Genomic DNA, 24665 nt, shown 5'->3' on the forward strand with positions numbered 1-24665 from the left:
AACAAGGCAACGATGTGAAAGATAAATGTAGAAAGAGGTAGCCCGTGTATATACAGTGGTCAAGAAAGATTTTCTTGAACATATGACATGTATGAGAGACCTCATGGAAGAGAGGAAGGCAACCTGGGCACATCTGAGAAAGAAAGATGGCCTAAAAATATCAAGTTGGTCTTGAAAATCCTTGAATGTCTTAAGTTCATTGTCTTTGTATTGCTGTGACCAAAGTATCTGATGAGAACAACTTTGCAGAGGAAAGATTTATTTGGCTCATAGTTCCAGAGGTTCAGTCCACAGTTGCCATTTTCAAGGCAGAAACCTCACAGGGGCTGGGCGTGGTAGAGAAAAGCCATTCAGCTCATGGCAGCTGGAAAGCAGAGAGAGGAAGAGAGGGAGGGGGCAGGGGATGGAGTTAATCCTCAAAGTTACACCCTGGTGATCTACCTTCTCCACATATGCCACACCTGCCTTTAGTTACCACCCAGTAAATCCATTCAAATCATTAACCCACCATTGGACTAATTCACAGAGGTTACAGGAGAATAGAACCCCCATGATCAGTTATTTCACCTCTCAGCATGCTGCATTGTCTAATACATGAGATTTGTGGGGGATGTTTCAGATCCAGCCTACAGCAGTGGCCTAATAAAATCCTTAACATGTTTCAGGATTTGCTTTATCTGGGGTTTTTGTTTTTGTTTGTGCTTCAGTTTTTATTTTAATAATTTTATGTGCAAATCCTTTTCCTTTGTTGAACATTATCATATGTGGTTCTTTTTTTTTTTTTTTTTGTGGTACTGGGGTTCCTGGAAACCCTTCTACGTCCGGGCTACACTCCAGACCTATTTTTTATACTTTTTTATTTGGAAACAGGGTCTCTTAAGCCAGCAAGGCTGGCTTCGAACCTGCGCGATCCTCCCGTCTCTGCCTCCCAAGTGCGGGGATTACAAGCGTGCGCCACCACGCCCGGCTTCATATGTGCTTCTTATTATGAAAGCATGATTTCACATTGCATTGCTGTTCTGAGGTAAAATTGGTGATAATAGGACAGCTAAACAAGTAACTAGATTCCAGGGTATTTGTTTTACATGCCTCCTTTATAGTAATTGTTCCTTGCTGTTTTATGTCATTAAGCCAAGATCTAAAATTGTAGTGACCTTGTAAATCATTGAGAGAATCTTATCAAAGGGTTATTATAAGACCAAAAGAACATAATTTTGTCTTTATAAAACTATACTCATGATAACATACTTCTATATTCCTACAAGATATTCTTACAAAGTTTCATTGTCTAGAGCCTATTATAGGTTTGTAATTTTTATCTTCTTTCTGGTTGTCCAACTATACTGGGGTTGTTAATTGCTAAAATCTCTTTAATCCCTAACCTGCAGCCTATGACCAGCATGATTGTCTTGATACTTACGTCACTGTAATGGAGAAGTAAAAAAGTTACCCTAGGACTTTCAGCATGTCCAGCAATTGAAGTGGTAGGGTAAAAAGTCAAGAGAGGGTGTGGGGGGAGAGGTGGGAAAAGATGCTTCAAAATGTCCCCGGCAGGCATGCTTTTCACCCCAAGCAATAGAGGCCCATTCCCTCTGGGATCTTGATGTTAAAATGCAGCCACTTGGAAATGCTACTTTAAGTTTTTATCAAGATCTAGGAACTCTTCTAAGTCTATTAAAATATTAACACATTTAATCGTCACAAATATCCTGGAAAGGTAAGATGGTAGGATCGCCCTATTTTATAGAAAAACCTTTGGGCTTAAAAGAAAAAAAAGATCACTCAGTAATTAGGGATTGTAGGCTGAGTGCCCTGGGTCCAGAGCCCAGGCTGTTAAGTGCTCTACCATGTGCCCTCTAAAGGGTTTTGACAGAACTGTATTGCCTTGGGAATATTTTAATAGCTGCCTAAAATATTATTATTAAGCTTGCTGCTATCATAAGAATTCCAAATAATGTTTGAAGCCTGTCATACACTATCACCCTTGACTCATAATGGACCCTCATCCCTCTGATAGGAATCCATGAGAGGAAGAGTTTCGGTGGCAAGACAGGGTAGAAAGTGTCAGAGCCAAGGCACTGACACTGTGCAGGGCTGCATAAAATCAGTTACAAGAGCATCCTGCTTCAGACTTTCCTTCCCCCAAGGTCTTTTTTTCTTTAGTAATTCTTGGTTTGAAACAGAGGCTCCAATGGAGCAATCGAAGGGGCTTATGGGAGAGAGAAGAAGGGATAGAGATATAAAGAAGATGACAATTGAAATAATACTCTGTCTTATTTGAACTTACCAATGCCAATCTCAACGACGTGTACAGGGAAGGGAAAAGAATGTGTGGGTTGAATGGAGCTGCACCAAGTGTTGTGTGGATGCATATTTCTATCACTCTATATCTCGGTATGGTGTATAGTTACACTATACCAATAAAGGTACATTGAAATCCTGATCTCACACCAACCTGTCGTGAACCAATAAAGGTGCCAAGGTGCCTTAGTCCTCATTAGCTGTTCTTAAGGGGTAACAATGGGGATCTACACGTTTTATTTCCACTCATTGCTTGTCACTTATTTCAGCAGTGTACTTCTTGGACTCATTCTTTTTTCTGTCTCACACACACACACACACACACACACACACACACACACACACACACATATATATATATATATATATATATATATATATATATATATATATATAAAGAAATGTATACAACAGGTATAAAAATTCCCAAAAATTGAGAGAAATGTTTGCTTGGTGATAAGTTATCTGTACCAATAATCCCTTCAAAGAATAAATCAGTGGAAAAAGAGTTACTTTATTATTTGTAGCTAATAAGATTTAGCTCTGACTTTTATGTTTTATTTTTATTATTTACTTTAGTTACTGGATATTGAACTATAGGCATTTTACCTCTGAGCTATACCCCTAGCTTTTTAATTTACTTCTTCAAAATATTGAGGCAGGGTCTTGTTAAGCTCAGGGTCTCCTGAAGTTCCTGAGGTTGGCCTTGATCCTGCAATCCTCCTGCGTCAGTCTCCCATGTACTGCGATTACAGGTGTACACCACCAGACCAGGCCAGGCCTTGTCTTTCAAAAGTAATTGTAATAAAAATATGTGAATTCAGTTTTTAAAATAGGCAGTGTTTTTATTTTAAGTCTTAAACGATATATTTTTTTTTTGGTCAGTTTTTTTTGTTTTCTTTTTTTTTTTTTTGTGTGTGTGTGTGTGTGTGTGTGTGTGTGTGTGTGTGTGTGTGTGTGCTTGTGGTACTGGGGGTGGAATCCAGAGGCTTTCTACCTCCCGGCTATACTCCCAGACCTATTTTATATTTTATTTGGAAACAGGGTCTCACTAAGTTGCTGAGAGCCTCACTTAAGTAGCTGAGGCTGGATTCAAACCTGCGTGATCCTCCTGTCTCAGCCTCCCAAGCGCAGGAATTTCAAGCGTACGCCACCACGCCCAGCATTTGGTCAGTTTTTGTAGCTCCATAAATAGCCATGAAAGTCTCCTTCAGACGGGGTCTGGTTTCTACCTGGGGCAGCATTTGATCCACAAGGCTCTATGCTCCTTATTTCTTTCTCCTTGGTTAAGATACTGCATGTATAGTATTATAAGAAAATAACTGATGTGTTTGTTGACTCTTCCAAAGCAAATTTCTCACCAGAGTCCAGGATAGGGAACCATTTGTAAAATATTTAACCTTAAGAATAAAAAAACATATAGGTGGATAAATAGGTAGCTAGATACATATAAATATAGATATATAAAGATCTTCTAAAATGTGATTATTATTTCAAAAAGGGAAGAATATGTTTCTGATGTTTCTCTAATGTATCTCTTGCTCAAGGAAGGCAAGAAGTTATGTGATTGGAATCCAAGATAGGTGTATTCACAGTCATAGCTTCATGTTAGTTACTTGCGTTTTAGTAAATTAAGATTGTGAAAAGGGACAGACATTCTAAAGTAGAGTTCAGCTATACCTGCTACAGACTTACAAACCGTTCACCCTTGGTCCTTATTAGATGTTCTCAAAGGGTAAAAATGGGGATCTACACATTTTAATTCCATTTCATTGCTTTTCACTTATTCCAGCATTGTACTTCTTGGACTCATTCTTATTTCTGTCAGGTTAGAAATGAAGTTTGAGCTGTTTTAATAACTAGTTTGTGATTACAGGATCTAATATGATAAGATAACGTCCTTTGGTCTCCTGACTTTCTATACACTAATGCATTCATTCCCTAAACCTCTTAGTTCTGCAGAAACAGCCACATTATGTTCATCATTCAAGCATAGTGTATTTCTAGGTTATTTCAAATATATACATACACATATAAAGTGTAATAAACATATTACAAGGTGGTGACTAAAAGAAAAGCTCTGAGTCAAGCAGTTCTAAATTGAAATTCTGGATTGTCTATTGTTTACAGTGACCTTACCAAGCTACATAACCTCTCTAAGCCAGTGTTTCCTCACCTGTAATATTATTAGAATATTGACTTAAAGGCCCTTAAAGTAGCAAATGAAATAAATCCCAAATTAGTGGATTTTTAGAAAAGATGGGCTTAATAGTTCCTTTAAGAATTTTGGTTTAAAAGTTAAGGTGGAAATTTTAAGATATATCCATCTTCATGATTTTTGTGTTACCTTTTACATTTCCATTGCACTTAAATTTTTTTTGACATTATATCCTGTAAAAATGCTCTTCCGTAATTTAAATTTAATTGGAGGTCTTTTCTTAGTGGTACATAAATAAATGGTGGGTATTATAATCAATTACATTTTGGATTCAGTGAGGTAAAGATTTTATGATACATATCAATATTTTTATTTAGGAGGCGTTTTTGTACTGTGGCTGTGCATTCAGACCCCAGCTATAGATTATGCCAAATCCCTAACCCTGTGTTTGGAAAACCTTTCCCATCATATTGTTAGAATGGAATTTTAAAAAAGGTGTACATTTTTCAGCACAGCATCTCATGCAAAATTATTAAATGCATAACAACAGTAGCCATTATTGTTATCGATGTAGTCCTGGATGCCAGAGCCAGGACTGACACTACTTGGCTTTGGAATCTAGACCAAAATATTTAGCTTCTGTCTCGCTTTTCTGTTCTTCAAAATAATGTTTTGGCTAAGAATAACTCTGCTTCTTAAGTTTTTATAGTTTTATTGTATAGAAACTTATAACCTACTATAACCATAACTGAACTTCACTTTTTTCTTTCAGTTTGTGGGGACATCCATGGACAATTCTTTGACTTGATGAAGCTCTTTGAAGTGGGGGGATCACCTGCCAACACTCGCTACCTCTTCTTGGGGGACTATGTTGACAGAGGGTACTTCAGCATTGAAGTAAGTCCATGTCATCTCTTTCCAGCCCCTCAGTTATATATCAACAGTATCTTTATAAAATAAGAGCAGGCGTTCTCTTTCCCTAATGGAAGTCTGTAACAGTGAACCTTGGTACATTTGATTGATGGGATATTTCATATCCACTTTTAGTTGATCCCCATCTGCTTTGTAATGCACAGGCATGTCAAAGATCTGATTAAGAGTAAGATTTTTGCCCTTTGTACATTTTCTATATTTGCAAATTTACAAAAATTTTTATCTCAGTTTATAGGAGCTGATTCTATTGCCTTTTAAAGAAACTAATTAAATTTGATAAAGCCGAAATGTGTTTGCATGTTTATAGCTTGTAATTGGAGATAAGTTACCTTTGTAAATTGATAACAAAGTGACTGTGTGTGTGTGTGTGTGTGTGTGTGTGTGTGTGTGTGTGTACACTTATATCTGTCTTTTGGGGCACCTGTCATTTAACTAGAGTATCTTGTCAAACTCATTAATTAAAACAAAACTGATATAGTTTGAAGAAAAGTCCTTCCCCAGTTTCCCATCTACATCTGCTTTAGGGAAGTAGAAATTGTATTCAAAATAAAGGCAAGGACCTTATTTCATTAATATGTTTGTTCTTCCTTGTGCCGAACATGGTGTCTCACACACAGTAAGGACTCAGCAAATAGTCATTGAGAGAAATGGCTTGAAATAAGAATATATTTTAATAATCAGAATTCATATAGACTGGCTGTGACATTACATGTGCTTTTTAAAAGGCCATTAAAAAGAAAGCTACTATTCTTAAAGAAACAAATTGACTTTACAGAGGCCTCACACCAACAACATATATTCACAATCAGCATATAAAAATGATTCTGTTATTAAGATTTCATTGTAATATTGGATTTATTAAGTGGTATTTAATGTTGGAAAAACTTGTTTCCCTTTAACAGCTTTTTTAAAAAGTCTTTAAAAATCATACCATTTTGGGGGGATTATTCAAATTTACCTACAGTCATTGACTCTCTGTCTCTGTCTCTTTTTGTATATATGCATGTAAATGTAAAAAAATATAAGCATATAAACACAAATACACCACACACACACACACACACACACACACACACACACACACACACACTTTTGGTATTTCCTCCATTTAGTCAGCGAGTCACTGTCAAGTGCCTAAATGTATACACATTATGATTGAGACTATGAAGAACTTGAAGAAATGTAATATATATTCTTGATCTCTAGAATCCAAACCTATATAAAAATACAAACAAAAAATATATTTAAAATCCAAAGCCTAGAATGGATGCTCTTACAGGGTTCTGTTATTTAATGGGTTATTAAAATCTCCTGATATAGGCAGCACAGAAAATAAGTGTTAGAATATAGAAAAATAAGAGAATATTGGAAGCCCATCTAGTTGGGAAGACTGAATCAAAGAACAAGTAAGAGTTACCTGGGAGGGAGATCGTGGGGATAAAAGACATAAGGGAAGGCCTTAGTGAACCTCGTCAGCGTTGTGCATGTTCTGGGGCTAACTACATGAACTTAACTGGCTGGAAAGGGTGGATGAGTATAAATTTTGTAAGCCTTCTGTATCACATTAGGTTAAATAACTGCTGGGAGTAACAAAAATAGAGTAAAACTCCCACACAGTAGTAATTTAAACAAGGAAAAAGTATAGATGTCTCTCTGGTAGAAGCCCATACCTGGGCATAGCAGAGCTTGTGTGGCCCCCATGGTGCAGGCCCAGGCTCTCTGCCATGTTTCTTTGATGTACACGGCCTCATTTTAGAGGCAACTTCATGACCCAGGAGGGGTATAGTAGTTTCCATCCTCTTGTCTCAGAAAAAAGAAAAGGGAAAATGACAAAGGTATATTCTCTTGTTCAGTGTTTTTTGAAGTGGCATAATTACGGAAAGTACATCTCATGGGACAGACTTTGCTGATATGGCCATAAGTGATTCCAGAGTGTAGCCAGGTTTGACAAAAACAATGAGAAAAAGAAAATACTAAGAAGAGGTTGAAAGTTTCTGCTGTTTCCTTTCAAACAGGGCTCTTGGAGAACCTAAGTAATAGTTAAAAAAATTAACTGGTCTTAAATTCATCTTGTTCATTATAATTTATAGTGCTTCTAAGAAAGGTTTCCAATATGAATGCAGTAGGCGTGCTGCATTCTCTGAAGCTCACGTTCTAAGCGAGGAAATGCTGAGACTCTCCTGTTGGGAGTAATTGTTTTTATCAGCAAAATGATGGAGCACTATATTGGAATTTTTTTTTTTAGTATCAAAAAATTTATAAGCCAGGCACGGTTGTGCATGTTTGTAATCCCAACATTCAGGAGGTTGAGACCAGAGGATCACTGTTTCCGGACAGCCTCAGCTACTTAGTGAGGCCCTTTTCCAACTCAGTGAGACCTTGTTTCAAAAAATAAAAAGACTAAGAAATAGAGCTGAGGGTGTAGCTTGGAGACTGAATGCCCCTCCTGGGTTCCATCCCAAGTACTGCCAAAAAAAAAAGTAAATGTCAACAACTTAGTTTGCATCTCATTTTAATATACCTAAAGACAATAGTAATTTTTTTATTAATTGGCTATAATAAAAAAGCCTAAATCATGCATTGCTTGAATAGTAGCACACCTGGGTTTTTTGTCTCACTGACTGTCTTTGGATTATATTTTACATTATTTTTTAATCTCATTGATCTTTTTATCTTTTTTATTTTTTTATTTTTTATTTTTTTTACTTTTAAGAGACAGGCTTCTGAATCTCTGGCCTCAAACTCTGAAGTTCCCCTAAACTTTTCCTAATTAGAGCTTTTTAGATTAATTGGTTGAAAAGCAATAATTATTAACGTATTCCTAAATTTCCAAACTATAGTTAATCTTGATATTTGAGCCACATAAATTATAATATTTAATATAGTATGCTCCTTTGTAAATCAAACCAAGTATTGATGATATGTCAAATGTTAGGTATCATAGAACATTTTAAAGTGCTGAGATACATATATCAGAATCTTCATCTACAAAGTCATGTCGTAAACTCCAGGAGTCTGGTTAGTATAGCCCCAGACTTTCTGCACATCCACAAAAGTGACAAACTGTCTCATATGTAAAATGATCCATCTTTTATTAGTTGTAACCTTTGAGGGGCTTAGAATGGCTTGGTGATATAATCATATTATTTATATAAAGTATACTTACCAGGAATACATTGGGGTATTTATTGTGTATTAAGGAAGTCAGCATTGTTCACATGCTGTAACTGCTTTGTTTCCACAAGGAAATGATCTCATTTATTCCTCCCCCCTCTGGCAGGAGCATGGAAGTTCCTTCCTGTCAGGGGTACTTAAGCTAAGGATTGGAGAGGATCACCAGTAAGTGGCAGTAGTGGATTCAAAGCCTGTGATCTTTCCACTACCCCATAATCTGGTCATTGAATGGACCACAATGTAACACAAAAAAGTACACACATCATCATTGTTACATACACCCAAGTATGCACCAACAGGTACACACAATTCACTCCCCACCTATATAACCTAAAGGTCAAAGCACTAAATGGAAAATAATCTGAGTGTGTACTGTTGGTTTAAGAAAAGTCCTAAAATAAAAGGTTACTTTTCCAGCTTGTGTTATCCAAACGAGTTTCAAAAGGCTCTTGATTGATCCCAGTTACTCGGGGCTCCTCTGCAGGCATTCTCCTTTGGCTGTCCTCTGAGCAAAGAGAAGCACTTAACGTTTAATTTTTACAAATCTGCCTTTGAGAGTAGATTCAGGCTTCTGGTCTCTGTTGGGTCTACTTACACACTGTAGGTAATGTGCTCTGCGCAGTACATATAGCTCGTTTTATGCACCACTCCCCCAGCCTCCTCACTTTTCTTTCTTTGACAATATTAGAAATAATTTCCCACAAGTTAGCCCCCAAACAAGCAAGCTTTTGAGTGGTGATGAAAGAGGTAATTTTGTTTGGAGTAATAATTTGTCTTACATCGAATAGTCCTCTTTCCCATGATTGCACCCTACCATCTTTGATCAAGCATATGCGTACATGTAGGTCACATCTGAGTGTGTTTCTCTGGGAACACCTGGGGAAAAGCTCAGAATTGCAGAGGCACACAGCTGTTTCCTTCTGTTGACTTTGTCTCTAGCTCTCTCTGGCCATTCCGTAATGCAGTGCCTTGTGCTTAGCAGCAGGGTAGCCCCTCCTGATCCATTTACATCCAAATCTCAACCCAGGCCTCAAACACATTTAAGTGTGAAAGCTTGTTGTGTTTACTAGCCATGAACTCAGACCCCAATGAGCCCCTGGCAATGTTCCCTGCTTCTGCCTGAGAATAAGGAGCAAAGCCAACAGCAAGTGATGGAGGTGACTGAGCAGTGCCACAGACGAGAGCAAGCAGTTGCCTGGCTGTCTCTGACAGCCAGTTGTGCATTGCTATTCCACTGCTACTTCTCTGCATGCGTGTCAGACCAGGCAACCGATGTCTTAGGAAAGCTACATTTGACATTTCAGGAGTTTAGATCTTTTCCTAACCATTGCACATCTTTTGCTTAATTACCCCTGCTGGAGAGGCAGCTCTTCTGATTGGAAAGTTTCACAGCTCAGATACTTAATGAGTATAGGGAGCCGGTTAGTATAAAGCTAAAACTGTATTTTTTTTATTTCCTTGCTTCCTACTAAACATTTTCCTTTACTTCCCTATATACATTTTTAAGCATATCATTAAAAACCATATGTTACACAGTTATTACAATGTTATTACTGATACACCAATCAAACTAAGGAAAAAGTGATATTCTTAGTGCTGCTTTATATAAATAGGAGGAAGGTATGTTTACAACAAAAGTAATTAAAAATAGAGGATACTCAGTTGTTCATGCTGAGTGACTCGAACTAGCTAAATTGTAAATATTCATGTAACTGAGAGTAAGAATATAAAGACTATCAGAGTCTTGTTGGTGTGATTAGTACAAGTTATTTACATCTCACCATGAAAAAAAAAAGCCCAGTATAACATGGCACTCTACCTTAATCAGTCAATTCAGTGAAAATTTGATTCAAATTAGCCATATGATACCATATAGACAAAAATAATTTTTAACTAATGTTTATGTCTCTGCTTCATTGATTGTGATAGGTTTTTTTTTAATATAACAAGGGAGATTGTTCTTTTGTAAAAAAAAAAAAAAAAAAAAAACTAATATCAGGTTATAATTTTGTTTAAGATCTTCAGTGTTCCAGAATGTTGGAACTTTAGATGGCTAACAGTTGCCAGTGAGACAGTGTTGTGCTTGGCAGGCAACTCCCACCAGAGGTTGAGAAGAGGCTGGCAAGGGCTCCACTCCACAGCCACCCTTGCCCTTTCGTTTACTATGCCACTTCTTCCATATTGGCTGAATTTGTGGTTTTATTTAGTGTTTGGGAAGATGCTTTATTTTTGCCACAGGGAGAAGGAAATAAAATGTGAAAAGAAGACTCTTCTTTTGGGCCATGTTTGGGGGAATGTGTTATTTTCCTTCTTCCATTTCTTGCTTCTTTCTTTCCCTTTCTTCTTTCCTCCTTTTCTTCTCTTCCTTCTTTCATTTATTTTCATTTGCAGAAATGGAGATAGTATTTTCTTATTTTCTATCATATGCTAAATAGTCTGCATTCATTACATAAAAAAGAAAAATATGTATTATATCACTTGAAATTTGTAAATAGATAAAAGAATGTCTAGCATAGGACTTTTTTGTATTTCTCTGTGAGTTTTCAGTTATGAAGGAACTATGGTAACTATGACTAGAGGTGATAAAATTATGAAACTACATACTTGTAACAAAAGATTAATAAGTCACCAGACTGTCTACTGAGGTGTCAGCAAACTACACACTCAATGGATCACAGTGCTTCAAAGGACCACTCATACAGGCTATTTGGTCAACTCTGATATCATAGTCACATGAACTTAGCTATTAACTATAATTAGAAAATGGGAACTGGAAAATTATCCAAAGTACCCTGTATATATAATTTAATATCAACCTGTTATTTTTATTTATTGCAACCAGACATTCATTTTAAGAGATAGTATCTCAACTTAAACAATGCAATCATATAAGCTGCTTTGATAATTAGTATTTTTTCCAAAACTTGGGCTGTATTTCAAATATAATTATCTTCCACATGTTCCACAAAGTATTATAGAAGTCAACAAAGATGATTATTTTTCACAGATAGTCCTTACAAATTAAATGCCAGTAGCTTTTCTCTACAGATATTATGCATCATATCTATTATATGTTGGGGTGTTGATTGTTATATATTATATGTATTTTGGTTTTAGATTTTAGTAACCAGAATCTTTACCTTCTTAGCCTCATTTTAGAACATACACCCCATGAGGATTAGACAGCACTTGCTTGATTTTTCAACAGCATTGTTTTCTTTTCTTTGTACATTCTTAATGAATGCCCATTAAAGGTAATGAAATTAATCCACGGGAGTATTTGAGTACTTCATTTATCTTCATTTATCTTATCAAAGTCTTCGTAGAAAGACTTTGTCATTGTACATTTATTCCAAATGTGGCGCATGCATAGTTGGTCATCATCAGCACACAAACTGCAATGCCCAAATAATTAGGTTGAGAGCTAGGCAGAGAGTTTTAAAGTATATGAGATATATTCCCAATCAAAGAGTAGTATGTAGTGAGATTCTCTGGCCTTCAATTTAATTACATTTATATAATAAGACTTTATATACCCAAAACATTGAAATAAAGGACAAGATCATGGGGTAAGATGAAGCCAGGAAGTTGTGAAGGAGAGAAATAGAAAAAATAGAGTTCATGTTAACCCATGAATGGGGTGAATGACCCTCAGTGCATATATATTTTAGGAGTATATGAGCCTTGGCCTTATACCAAAGCAATATTTTGTTTGACTGTCAATATTCTCCCTAAGAAAGCCTAGCATGGGGACCTTTGATTATGATAATGCATTTTATTTATTTCTTCACAATAGGCAAGCAAGGGAATGCCTAAGTATAATAGAAAAAATGTTTATTTTCATGTTATTTTTATTTTTTCTCAGTGTGTGCTGTATTTGTGGGCCTTGAAAATTCTTTACCCCAAAACACTGTTTTTACTTCGTGGAAATCATGAATGTAGACATCTAACAGAGTATTTCACATTTAAACAAGAATGTAAGTATACCTTCAGCTTCTTCCTTTTAATATCGTATATACTAAAGAGTCGTTTTAGCCAGTAACTAATAACACATTATAATATGATCCACGGACTGAAAGTCAAAGATTTACAGTGAAACCATTTTGTCATTCCTCATTTTTCTAAGTGTTGATAGTTACAGAATCCATAATTTATTTATTTATCTTAATTTAATTTAATTTAATTTAATTTTGGGGGGGTTGGTACTAGGGTCCCTGGAAACCCTTCTACCTCCAGGCTACACTCTCAGACCTATTTTATATTTTTATTTGGAAACAGGGTCTCTTAAGCCAGCGAGGCTGACTTCAAACCAGCGCGATTCTCCTGTCTCCGCCTCCCAAGTGCGGGGATTACAAGCATGCGCCACCATGCCCAGCTTATTTTTTTTATTGGTGCATTGTAGTCGTACATCTTGGGTACAAGATGGTAGAGGCATACATGCACACATCACTCATTTTTCCCTTCCCAAATTCCCATCCCATTACTTCCCCCTCCCTCCTTCTCATATTTGGCTTACTGATTTACTCTGATATGTTTATTAATTACATCACCTACATTAGAGAATTTCCCTTGTCCCCCCTCAGGTCACCTTATTTGCTCATCTATTGTTTCTCTACAAAGTGATAAAAATTCAAATTAATATCTGATATAACTTACAATAAGAAATGAGTGATTAAATCATCCCTTTAAGCCAATAAGTGTGCCACCATCTGGGGCAATAATTGTACCCTTAAATCTCAAATCATTCAATAAAAGCACTTGGAAGTCAGATTAAACTCTGTTGCCCTATTTTGGGACTCAGCAGATACTAGACTGTGGTACGGTTTACAAAATGAAAGATGCCCTCTTCCTTCAGACACTGATACCAGAAGTGAGTAGTACTCATAAAACGTTCATTTTCCTCCTCTCATTTTTCTCCATTATGCACTGAAACTTAAATTTTTCTCTGCCATTTGGTTCTGTATTCAATGGAGCTTAAATACTTCTCTCAAAACACTAGACACAAGTCAAAGGAAGAGCAACATGCAGAAAGATTATTCAGGAATATTGACTAGCTTCATGACCATCTTTTTTTTTTTCTTTTTCTTTTTGTGGTACCTGGGATGGAACCCAGGAGCATTATACCTCTGAGCTACACCCCCAGTCCTATTTTTTGAAACAGGGTCTCACTGAGTTGGGAAGTGCCTTGCTCTTAGCTGATGCTCTCCATGAACCACAATCCTCTGATCTCTGATCTCCACCTCCCGAATGCTGGGACTACACGTGTGCGCCACCACGCTCAGCTTCATTGCCACCTTTTAATTAATGTCCCAGGTTTTTGTATATATTATTTTGTGAAATATCAGCATATAAACAGCCAGGGATCATTATATATATATATATATATATATATATATATATATATATATATGCTGTATATATATGATTTCTTTACTATATAAAATGTTATTTTAAAACTTATAAAATATGAATGGATAATAAAATACAAAACATTGGAAAGAAAAGTTAATGTGTAATTTTTCAAAATCATATTAGCTTATATTGTAGAATTTTGCAATTTGTAGTTTTATGCTCATCCTTAAGAAAAAGTCTAAAAGAAACAAAACTATTTTAATGATATAATCTAAGTTATGAAGTCATGAGAGTAAGTATTCTCTTTTTATCTTACTTTGAAAGGTAAAATAAAGTACTCGGAGCGTGTTTATGACGCCTGTATGGACGCCTTCGACTGCCTTCCCCTGGCGGCCCTCATGAACCAGCAGTTTCTGTGTGTACATGGGGGTTTGTCTCCAGAGATCAACACTCTAGATGACATCAGAAAAGTAAGTTCTGTGATTTTTCCAAGTGTCCTCCTGTGCTCCAGTAATAACCAAAAGACATTGATTACCCTATGTTTATCACAATCTTTTAAATTAAAATAATTGTTTTCTTTTTTTTTTGCATATATGTGTTTTTTTTTATTTTAGGAACTCAATTGAAGAGTAGACAGGAAGGAAGCACTCACATTTTGAAAGGTCCATTGCCAACCATTTTTTTTTTTTTTTTTTTTTTTTTTGGTGGTACTGGGGTTCCTGGAAGCCCTTCTACCTCCGGGCTACACTCCCAGACCTATTTTATATATTTTTTAAAATTTTTTATTGGTGCATTATATTGGGGTAAAAAACTTGTCTGTACAAACATGTACACATCGCTGATTTAACCCCTACCCAATACCCACCCCATTCCCTCCCTGTCCCTCCTTCCCTTGCTTGGCTTAGTGATTGACTTCAATATGTGTAAGTACATTGTGTGTTTTAGAGATTTTCCTCTTCCCCCCTCCTTTCTCCTCCTTTAGGTTTTCTTGTTTGCTCCTCTATAGGATTTCCTTTTTCATCTAGAACTCCTCAGTGTCTTCTTTTTTTTCTTTCTTTTAACAATTTTTTAATTTAACATAAATAGTATACATTTAAACTATATGTGGTGCCCTCTCCCCCCCGCCCCCGTTTTCCCTTCCCCTCTCCCACCCATGGTCGTCCAGGTTAACCATGTCTTATTCATAATTTTACACATGTTCAGATGTAGACCCTCATTAATCAAGAATCTCTTCTTTGTAGTAAGTTTTATTTTGTCTTAAGAAAGAAGTTTTTTTATACTTAGGAGAATGTTTATCTCTAAAGCCTCAGTGTTTGTCTTACCATGTGACATGCATCATTGGAACTATAAAATGTTTGCTCTCTAAAAACAATATGCCTTTTTCATTTCTCTCTAGCTTCTTTCAACCAATTCATTGTATATTCCTGATATACTATGCTATCCATGTTGCTTTTCCCATGGGAAAAATATCACAACTTAACCTTTCAAAATATATTTCAAAATGTATTTTCAAAAAAATACATTCAGTACTAAATCTCAGAAATCTATATTTTAAACAACTACTAATCTCATCAACTCTCTTAATGTTAAATTATTAAGTATTTTTCATTGTGTATAGTGAAGAAGAAAATCAAATAGCTTTAAGAATTGTTGTATCATATCAGTAACATGATAACCAATTACTGATATAAGGATAGAAAACTGAATAGGTCAAAATACAAATAGGTAGAATTTTTTGCTAACCCATGTTGGACAAAAAGGACTTGTGTTATACTTGCTTGCGTTGATTAAGTTTCATGAACTTAGATGAAAGATGAAAAATTAACCAAGTATCCTGCTACCAGGAAGAATTAGTGAAAAAATTGACTCAGTGTTTTTTTTAAATTATTATTACTATTATTATTATTTTTTTTTGCAGTACTGTGGATGGAACCCAGGCATTATACCTCCAAGCTACACCCCCCAGCCCTATTTTTTTTATTCTTTATTTTGAAACAGGGTCTCACTGAGTTGCAAAGGACTTCACTAAGTAGTAGCTAAGGCTGTCTTCGAACCGTGAACCTCCTGTCTCAGCCTCTCAAATGCTGGGATTACAAGCGTTCGCCACCATGCCCAGCTTTATTATTATTATTATTATTATTATTATTATTATTATTTAAACAGAAAAGGTGTATTAAGTTATTCATTTCACAGAATAAATAGAAAGGATATGACTGTCAGGTTATTTGGTTCAAGATGCAATCACTAACAAAAAAGTTTACAAACATTTACTATAAAATGAGTATTTTTACTAGGTTTTCATTCATTGAATCAAATAATTTTTTCTTCATGGAACTCATGGTATTAAGGAAATAATTTATTAAATCATGAATATATTTATATATCACAGATCTCTACCATGAGGAACTCAATATTTTCTTTAGAGCTCACTGGTTTTAGAGGAAAGCTATATTTAGGAAAACACAGTATTCAAGTTTTTTTCCTGAAAAACCTTATAGTTAAGATTCCCGTAACCAGATGTAGAAAAAAATATACTCTATTTGCTTTCCTGTCAGAAAAGAAATGCATAATTTTTTATTTAAAAAATCAAGCAAAGCCTAGCCTGGTGGCACATGCCTGTGATCCCAGTACTAGAGAGGCTGAGATAAGAAGATTGCAAGTTCAAGACCAGCATCAGCAATTTAGTGAGACTCTCAACAACCTAGTGAGACCCTGTTTGAAATAACAACAAAAACTGGTTGGGAGTGTAGCTCAGAGCCCACAGTACCTCTACCCCTACACACACACACACACACACACACACACACACACACACACACACACACTCATACTCACACACACAGAAGTACATTAAATAAATGTTTCCTATTCTGTGTGTTTGTGTCCTTTTTTTGTAAGGCACCATTACACATTTGTTTCTGGTGTTCTGCAGCACACAGATGAATTGGTCTTTGCTCTCTATTTGAAGTACTATCGTGATATGACATTGAAATGTACTCATGGAGTTCAAGTATAGAATGTTCCTTACTACATCAGCTTAACCAATTCATCCTTCTGCAACTTGATAGGCTTTTGAAATTGATGACTAAATATCTCATGGTAAATTAAGTATGTTGTTGTTACGTGGTATTCCCAGGACTTACCTCTTAGCATATTTCAGATACTATGTTCATTTTTCATATATATCACTAAGTTCTATACTTAGGCAAAAATGATTTTTAGGTCTGTGTATTGACATGTGTCATTGATTTCCACCATACTTTCTTATTTAATTACTATTGAATTTGTTTATTTTTTACTGTATATGATGTGAACCTTTAGAATGCACTTTGTAATTTTTCTATAATAAGTCCTCTATTTTGTTTGCTTTCCCAAACCTTAATTGGGGATTCGTATTGGTTTGAAAGTGTTTTTCCTGTACTGTTCTACCCTTTATTTCTCCAAAAGAAATTCTGTATTTTTATATACCACCAATATTTTTCTTGAATGAACTGTTTCAGAAGCATAAGTTATTTAAATTTCTTAAACAAGTCTAAACTAACAATGAACATTTTATGGCTGACATAATAGTTGAAACATGGAGGGGTCTTATTCAAATTTTTTATTGAATGTTGAAAATGTAAAATATTTTCTCATTCTCATTAGATATTAGCAAAATACAACATGTAGCAAAACCATTATGTACATCATCTGGTACATCTCAGGTAAAAGAGATAATTTAACTGATTGTCAGCTTCATGTTTCAGATGCCTCTATTGAAGTTTTAAAAATATTTAAGTATTAAATCTGAACATCATCATCCAGGTGTAGTGGCACAAACCTGTCATCCCAGTATTTGTGAGGCTAAATGATAAGTTGCAATTTATAGCAAGATCCTGTTTCAAAACAAGAAAATATAAAGAACTGGGGGTGTAAGTTGGAGGTAGAATGCCCCTGGATTCAGTCTTCAGTACTACACACAAGCATACGCACAAACATACACACACATCTGAAAAATATGAACTCTCAATACCTTTTCATAGCTGTTTTAGGCTTTTTCTTCAAGAGGTTCTTCTATATCTGCTCTCTCCCCCAAAATCCTTTAATTGCAGTTAAATTAGGATCAACTATAAGGTAACAATATTATAAAATTGTCCCAGTTAACCATGTAGCTCATATTTTCTGAATGCATTTATAAATTGAAAGGCTTTACTAAACATTTATAACTGGCAAATGGATTGAATATGAATGTTTCAGATAAAACTTTAAAGCTTAGAACTGTGAGTTAAAGGATTACAAAGGAAATTTGAAGGTATTTTACTGCTTATCGTGACTTTTCTTTGTGCCCACTAAGATCATCTACTCTTAGAAGACTTGTGATTTAAAACCTAGTCAGGCCCTCATTAGTGAATATCAAAATGTCATAGAGCAAGCAGTTATTCTTAAAGTGAAAGCTTCTTGTTCTCAAAATCCTTTCGTTAAAAAAAAAAAAAAAAAAGAAATGTAGTGTTCCCCATCTAGACTTTTGAGTGGAGGCAGGATGAATCCCTCCAAAGAGACAGCTCCTCCTTCCACAAGTGAAACCACATTCACTGGTAGTCGCTAAAATGCTTGGATAGATCAAATGAATAAGGAGATTTAGGGAAGAAAAAATGAGGAAAGAGTAAGGGTTGATGAGACAAGAGGAAGGTATATGACAGGAGATGCATAGTAAATGAGCTCATCAGGGGAAAGAGGAAGGAAAATCACAGAGAGAGAGATGGAGAGTCCTATGCTGGAAGAAAGAAGAGCAGCCAGAGACAGAGAGGTAGAGTTCACCTTGTGGAGGCTAGAAGAGGCAGTGGGGACTACTTAGCATTGTTTTTGTTTTGTTTTGTGTTTGTTTGTTTTCTGAATTCCAAGTTTTCCAGGATTAGTATTTTGCTCTCTGTCTTCTATTTTTCTTAGTTAGACCGATTCAAAGAACCACCTGCTTATGGACCCATGTGTGACATCCTGTGGTCAGACCCTCTGGAGGATTTTGGAAATGAGAAGACTCAGGAACACTTCACCCACAACACAGTCAGGGGATGCTCCTACTTCTACAGGTGAGGACCCAGCCCGCATCCGCTTAAACAAGTTTGTCTTATAAGTGCTGAAATTTGCTGACCATTTTATTTATGAGAATTATTTTTTTAAGTTTCCCTTGGAAGAAAATATCAATGAAAGGTTCAGTTTGAAAGTTCAAGTAGGTCCTTAGCACTTGCAAAATATACATCAGTGCGTAAGTAAATAAATTGATGTAAAATGTATGCACACACACACATCTGTAAAATTTCTGTGAAAAAAGAAAAAGCATATGATGTGAAAGTGGAGATGTGATTGAAGAAAATGGTAGGACTTAGAATTTTGTTTTGTTTCAAGAACTGAAAAGAAAATAATTCATTGCCATCCTTCGTGTTTCATTGAACTATATAAACACATTTTAAATTTTTACTAGTTCTCATTACTTAAATCATAAAAACAATTTTACATTGGTTACTTAAATTTTGTTTAATCACTCCTATACATCTTTAAGTTTGTCAGGTTTCCTGGATAAATTAAAAATAGCAGCTACATAGGTACCATACATAGTAAATTATTTTTAGAACCATGAAAAGCCAAGTTGAAAATATTTTTATAGTAGGCTTTACACTTGCAAATCTCTGAGGATTTGCTCATTCCACGCCCTGCTGGAGCACTTCAGAAAGGAATCTATAACACAGTCAAGTTTCTGCATGAGCCCTCTCTATACCTGAGATTCACCCTATAAGTTTAGCATACTCTATTTGATTATCCTCAGTTTTACTAGGACCCCTTATGATTAAACATGCATCTTATGTGAAAGTTGCCAGAAGAAAATAGGTTATAAAAAGTTGAGAATTTTAAATTCCCGAATACATATTACTTTTTACCTTTCTTTTAAACTTAAAAGACCAAACCTGATATTCCCTGAAGCCAATGCTCAGTTGATCAGAGCCTAGTCTATGGTAGGACATTTTGTTTTATATATTAAATTTTCTTTATGAGGGCGAAAATATTTTTTATTCATCTGTTGATGTGATTAAGAAACTAGTGGTTGTAAACAGAATATCTTGAACAAAGAATGTTTGTTACTATGTTAATAAACATGTTTGTTCTAAATTTTTTAGAAAGTTTATAGCTCAATTCTGTGTTTGAAAAATTGGGACACCACGTCTAATGAGTCTATTTGGGGAAATGAAGAAGCACGATATAATATTTCTGAAAAGTGTGAGGTTCCCTTTCATTAACTAACTTATGAATAATCTCTTATTAAATACATTCACACTTTTAGTAAAAAGTTAAGTATGGTTGAAGTATATAAAAATCAAATGTTCAATTTTCCAAACCTGATGTTAAATCCCTAATTACACCACAGGTATTTAAATGACTTGTTTGATACCACTGAGTTGTACTTTAGTAACATAATATCAAATAAAATCTAAACTCTTGATTTTAATATTGAGTCATATTCCATTACTTCATACTGTAGCATTCTACTATTAGTTTCCTGAGTCAGGTATTTCAATAAATCATATTCTAAACAAAGTCTCATACTGAACTTACATAAGGTATAGTATTTTTATTTTGTGAATGTGTAACAAATACACACACACACACACACACACACACACACACACACATTATGTCAGGAACAAAGTCCATCGCCTGGACTTCACTGTAAACTACAAATCCTGTGGTTTATTTATTGAATTTGTATCTTGCCCTTCATCTCTTTTTCTTTTCTGAGCTCCAATATTATTGTAAGTTTGTGACGCAGGGAATGAGACAAGCAGGTCAGATAAAAAGCAAGAGGTGTTTTATTCTGTGCCCCTAGGCAGGGTTCACCGGTCCAAAGATGGGGCCAGAGAAACGCGCACCCCAAGGTATGCAGGTTGAAACTTTTTGTCGGGCTCTTTCTTGAGGGTGGGGAGAGCAGGGAGTTGGGGGCTTTCCCGGCAGGTAGGTTGTTGTTTCTTAAGCAGTGGCCTGTATCCAAATTCTTGGAACTAGGCGACACCTGTATCAGGAATTGGATGACATACGTGTTTGCCGTTTTACGCATCGGCCAGGGCACTTAGGCCATTATTGTTTAACTGCAGTTACATGCATCAGCCGACTGGAACTTTCAGGGGTGGCGGCTGCCAACATCCCTGCTCCGACCCAGAAATTATATCTCCTTGTCTCCTGGAGCTTTCTCACAAGGCTTTCCATTGTCCCCTGAACCTGTAGTCATCTTGCCCAACAGGTATTTACTCTCCACTTGCTTAGCCCTACTGGAGATTCCTCTGGGTTTTTTTCTCCCCCACACTTTTACTCTCCACGAAATAATTATTTCATCTCATAGGAAGGTCTTGACAGATGTTAATCTGTAACTGTGGCAATTTACACATTATTGTGTAACTGAATATCTTAATTAATAGATTGACTGTCAGCAGAAAAGTCTGGATTATGTTTTGCCCAAAGAAGAGAGAAATGTCTGTCTTGTGCTCCTACAGCTCTTTGATCCTTTTGCCTTTTGTGCCTTCTTGAAAGTGTACAACATCCTTTGAGGTTGTGCTTTACAAAGCTCATCTCAGTGGTCACAGGGAGCCATGGAATTGGTAGAGAAATGGAGTGCAATTACCAGTTTGAGGTATTGGCAATTTTATTTTATTTTTTGGTGGTACTTGGGTTCCTGGAAACCCTTCTACCTCCAGGCTACACTCCCAGACCTATTTTTATATTTTTATTTGGAAACAGGGTCTCCTAAGCCAGTGCGGCTGGCTTTGAACCTGCGCGATCCTCCTGTCTCCACCTCCCAAGCGCGGGGATTACAAGCGTGCACCACCATGCCTGGCTTGGCAATTATTTAGATCCACACCTCCCAGTATTAGGTTACATGTTTTTATATATATATAGTCACCCTATCCACTTTCTAATATTTTATCCAAACTATGATTTAAACAAGACAGAGTTATACAGAAACAAGCATCAGAAGGAACTGATGAATGTTGTTCGTAAGTTTTATGAAATAGGCAGTGTGGGAAGGCCAAGTGGCCAGCGATGGCTTTAACTCTGCAGAAGCCTGACAGGAGTTAGATCCCTGGTGGGGAAAAATCAGATTAGATATTAAACCCTAGGGCGAGGAAGAAACACAAGTCATTGGGAAAGAAACGCAAGTCCTTGGGGAAAAGTAGACCTGATAGTGATGGGGAAGTGTTGTGGGAAGTACCCACAACAGGCCCCAAGAAAAAAGGAGAAGTTGAGGCAGGGTCCTCCCTGCTGCTGAGGCGGGGAGGGGGCCAGGATGCTAAGGGATGGGCCCCTGCTCCCCGTGCCGGGCAACTGGGCAAGGGATTACAGGCTGCTGCCTCTGTTTTACAGAACCACCACTTCAGGGAAGAAAACCCTGCACCTCTCTCCTGCTTCACTGGCCCTGTTGAGGCTGCTTGAGCAATTGAGCATTCTCTAGTGGGCTCACAGATTGCTGATGAACATTAGGACAGGAAGACTAGAAAACAGTGAACATAATTTACATCACAACATGATGAGTGGTCATTAGAGATGTCCTGGGAACATAGAGGCTGCAGCAGTCTTGTACTGGTTGGGGTGAGATAGGCTTGAAGGGAAATATCTCAGGTGTTAATTTTACTAAGGTGTGGTAGGAGAGTAAGGAGAGAAGGCCTTTCTAGGAGGGGGGAAAAATGCTCATGTAAAGTATTCCCCAGAGGCAGGGCCAGAAAGAAGTACTTTAAGGATGCCTGCTGGCTGAATCATGGTTTAAAGAGTCTTTATTCTGAGAGGTTTGATTTTGAATCTAGAATACAGATTAATATACTATAGAAACAAAAATAAGAGAATAAACAGAATGAAACTAATTGTAGCTATTTGCTGTAGTGCCAACCTAGTTTTCTTACCATTTCTCACACTTTTGTCTTTTCTGCCTTCTTTGCCTCTGTTCATGCTCAGCTGCATTCTATCCAGCCCTCCCTCTTTCTGGGTGAGAATCTACCCTCTCTCCTGTCTAGGGACCCACATACATTACTTCCTTGAAGATCTAACACAAGTTAGACATTTTTCAAAAGCTTCCCGAATTAATCACAGACCCAAAGGCTTCCTGTCTTGCTTTAGGATGGTTATAGAAAAACCTGTGCTATTTATTTTATTCTCCAGTCATTTTTAAACTATTTTTATAATATTCTGTGTTTCTATCTGGATTGCAGATACCCTTACTACAGAACCCAGGTCTAATCCTTTATCGCCCTACCTCTCCCTGTAGCTAATGCCACCTTCTAACAAATGGAGCCAGTCATCACAAGGCTTCTGATAAATTGTTAGGAAATAAATAATTTCCCAACTCTCTCTAAAGTGTTAAAGTGTTCAGAATTCCACTTTCCTTGCCATTCTCTGTATATAAGTCTATATATATTGTGCTTTCCAGCTTGAATATTGTATAGTTTTTTATCATTTCCATTAAAAATCATAAAAGTATTACAGAGTTTTGGGGTTTTTTTTTTTCAAATACTACTTAAGATGTTGATGTATTCTGGACTAAATGCTTACCAATAATGGGAATAGGTGATGCTCAAGTATTTCCAAAATTTATTTGGGAAAATATTAGGAACTCTAAAAGCTTGAGCATTTGATTATGTATGCTTTTAAATTTCTTAAGTTTAATGTCTTCAAATGAGTCTTTCCATGTAAATAATATCATTCTCCTCACATAATGCTATTAAACCTAACAAATTGCTTCCTGGTTAATTTTATTTTTTGTCAGGTTTCCATTAAAAAGTCAAATATACATCTCCAAAGGGGAAAACTTAGACTAAAACATATTATAGCATCAAACATAGACTGAATAAATTATTTTAAAAGTATATTTTCATAAGAGTAATATGAGTTGTCCCAAAAGAAGAGATAGAGGAAATGGCAGCCAAGCCGCTCACCTAGGGCAAAGTGGTGAACAACCTAGACAGACAGCCTGTATCTCACAGCTAAGCAAGACAGCAAACTGGAAGAATGAGAACTAGAAAGGGCTCAAGAGATAGAGAGGGAATGGTTTCTGAGTGTCTGTGACACACACCCCTTGGCTGGGCATTTTGTAGCTAAATATGTACCACACAAGCCTGCTGTATTTGAAAGATCAGCTACTGTTTGTTTCTTTTCCTCTCTCTCTCTTTCTTTTTTTTTTTTTGTGTGCTTTTATTGGTGCATTACAGTCTCATTTCACACTGTAAATTCTCTTGTCAATGACAGACATGCACACAGCATTTGGTGCCCCCCCTTTCCTACTTCCTTCCCTCCCAGTACAGAGTACCCAGATTGACATTGGTATATGCACATGTATACTCATAGTCAGTGGTAGTATTTCCATTAATGAACTTCAGTCTTCCTTCTCCCCTACCCATAGATCTACCTCCTAGCTCCATTGAGGTTTCTTCTCCATTATCTGAAGTCTCTCTTCTATCCCAGTTTCTCCCTAATCTGCACATATTAGAGAAAACATATGTGATTGGCTAATCTCACTAACATAAAGTTCTCCAGGTCCTGCCAACTTCTTGCAAATGATTCATTTTGTTCTCCTTTGTTGCTGAGTAGAATTTCATTCTGTGTATTTCCCATAATTTGTAATCTTTTTGTCTTTTGGTGGACACCTAGATTGGTTCCATAATTTGGCTATTGTTAATTGTGCTGCTTTGCTCATGGGCATGCATATATTATTATAGTTCTCTGGTTTCAACCCCTT

At 36.3% G+C, this 24665-nt stretch overlaps 1 protein-coding gene across 3 annotated transcripts in view; it reads left to right on the forward strand.

Annotated features, from left to right (window-relative positions):
• Window positions 1-24665, forward strand: part of PPP3CA (protein phosphatase 3 catalytic subunit alpha) — a gene marked incomplete at both ends in the record, with an annotated part of 322166 nt that overhangs the window by 235146 nt on the left and 62355 nt on the right. For all 3 annotated transcript variants that reach the window (XM_080697539.1, XM_080697540.1, XM_080697541.1), the window contains 4 exons: window positions 5232-5356; window positions 12432-12543; window positions 14243-14388; window positions 18845-18984. In XM_080697539.1, coding sequence (XP_080553665.1) covers window positions 5232-5356; window positions 12432-12543; window positions 14243-14388; window positions 18845-18984 — 523 coding nt within the window. The remainder of the gene's footprint in view (window positions 1-5231; window positions 5357-12431; window positions 12544-14242; window positions 14389-18844; window positions 18985-24665) is intronic.

The sequence above is a fragment of the Muscardinus avellanarius genome, assembly GCF_963383645.1.
Source record: "Muscardinus avellanarius genome assembly, chromosome: 6".
Taxonomy (NCBI): Eukaryota; Metazoa; Chordata; class Mammalia; order Rodentia; family Gliridae; genus Muscardinus; species Muscardinus avellanarius.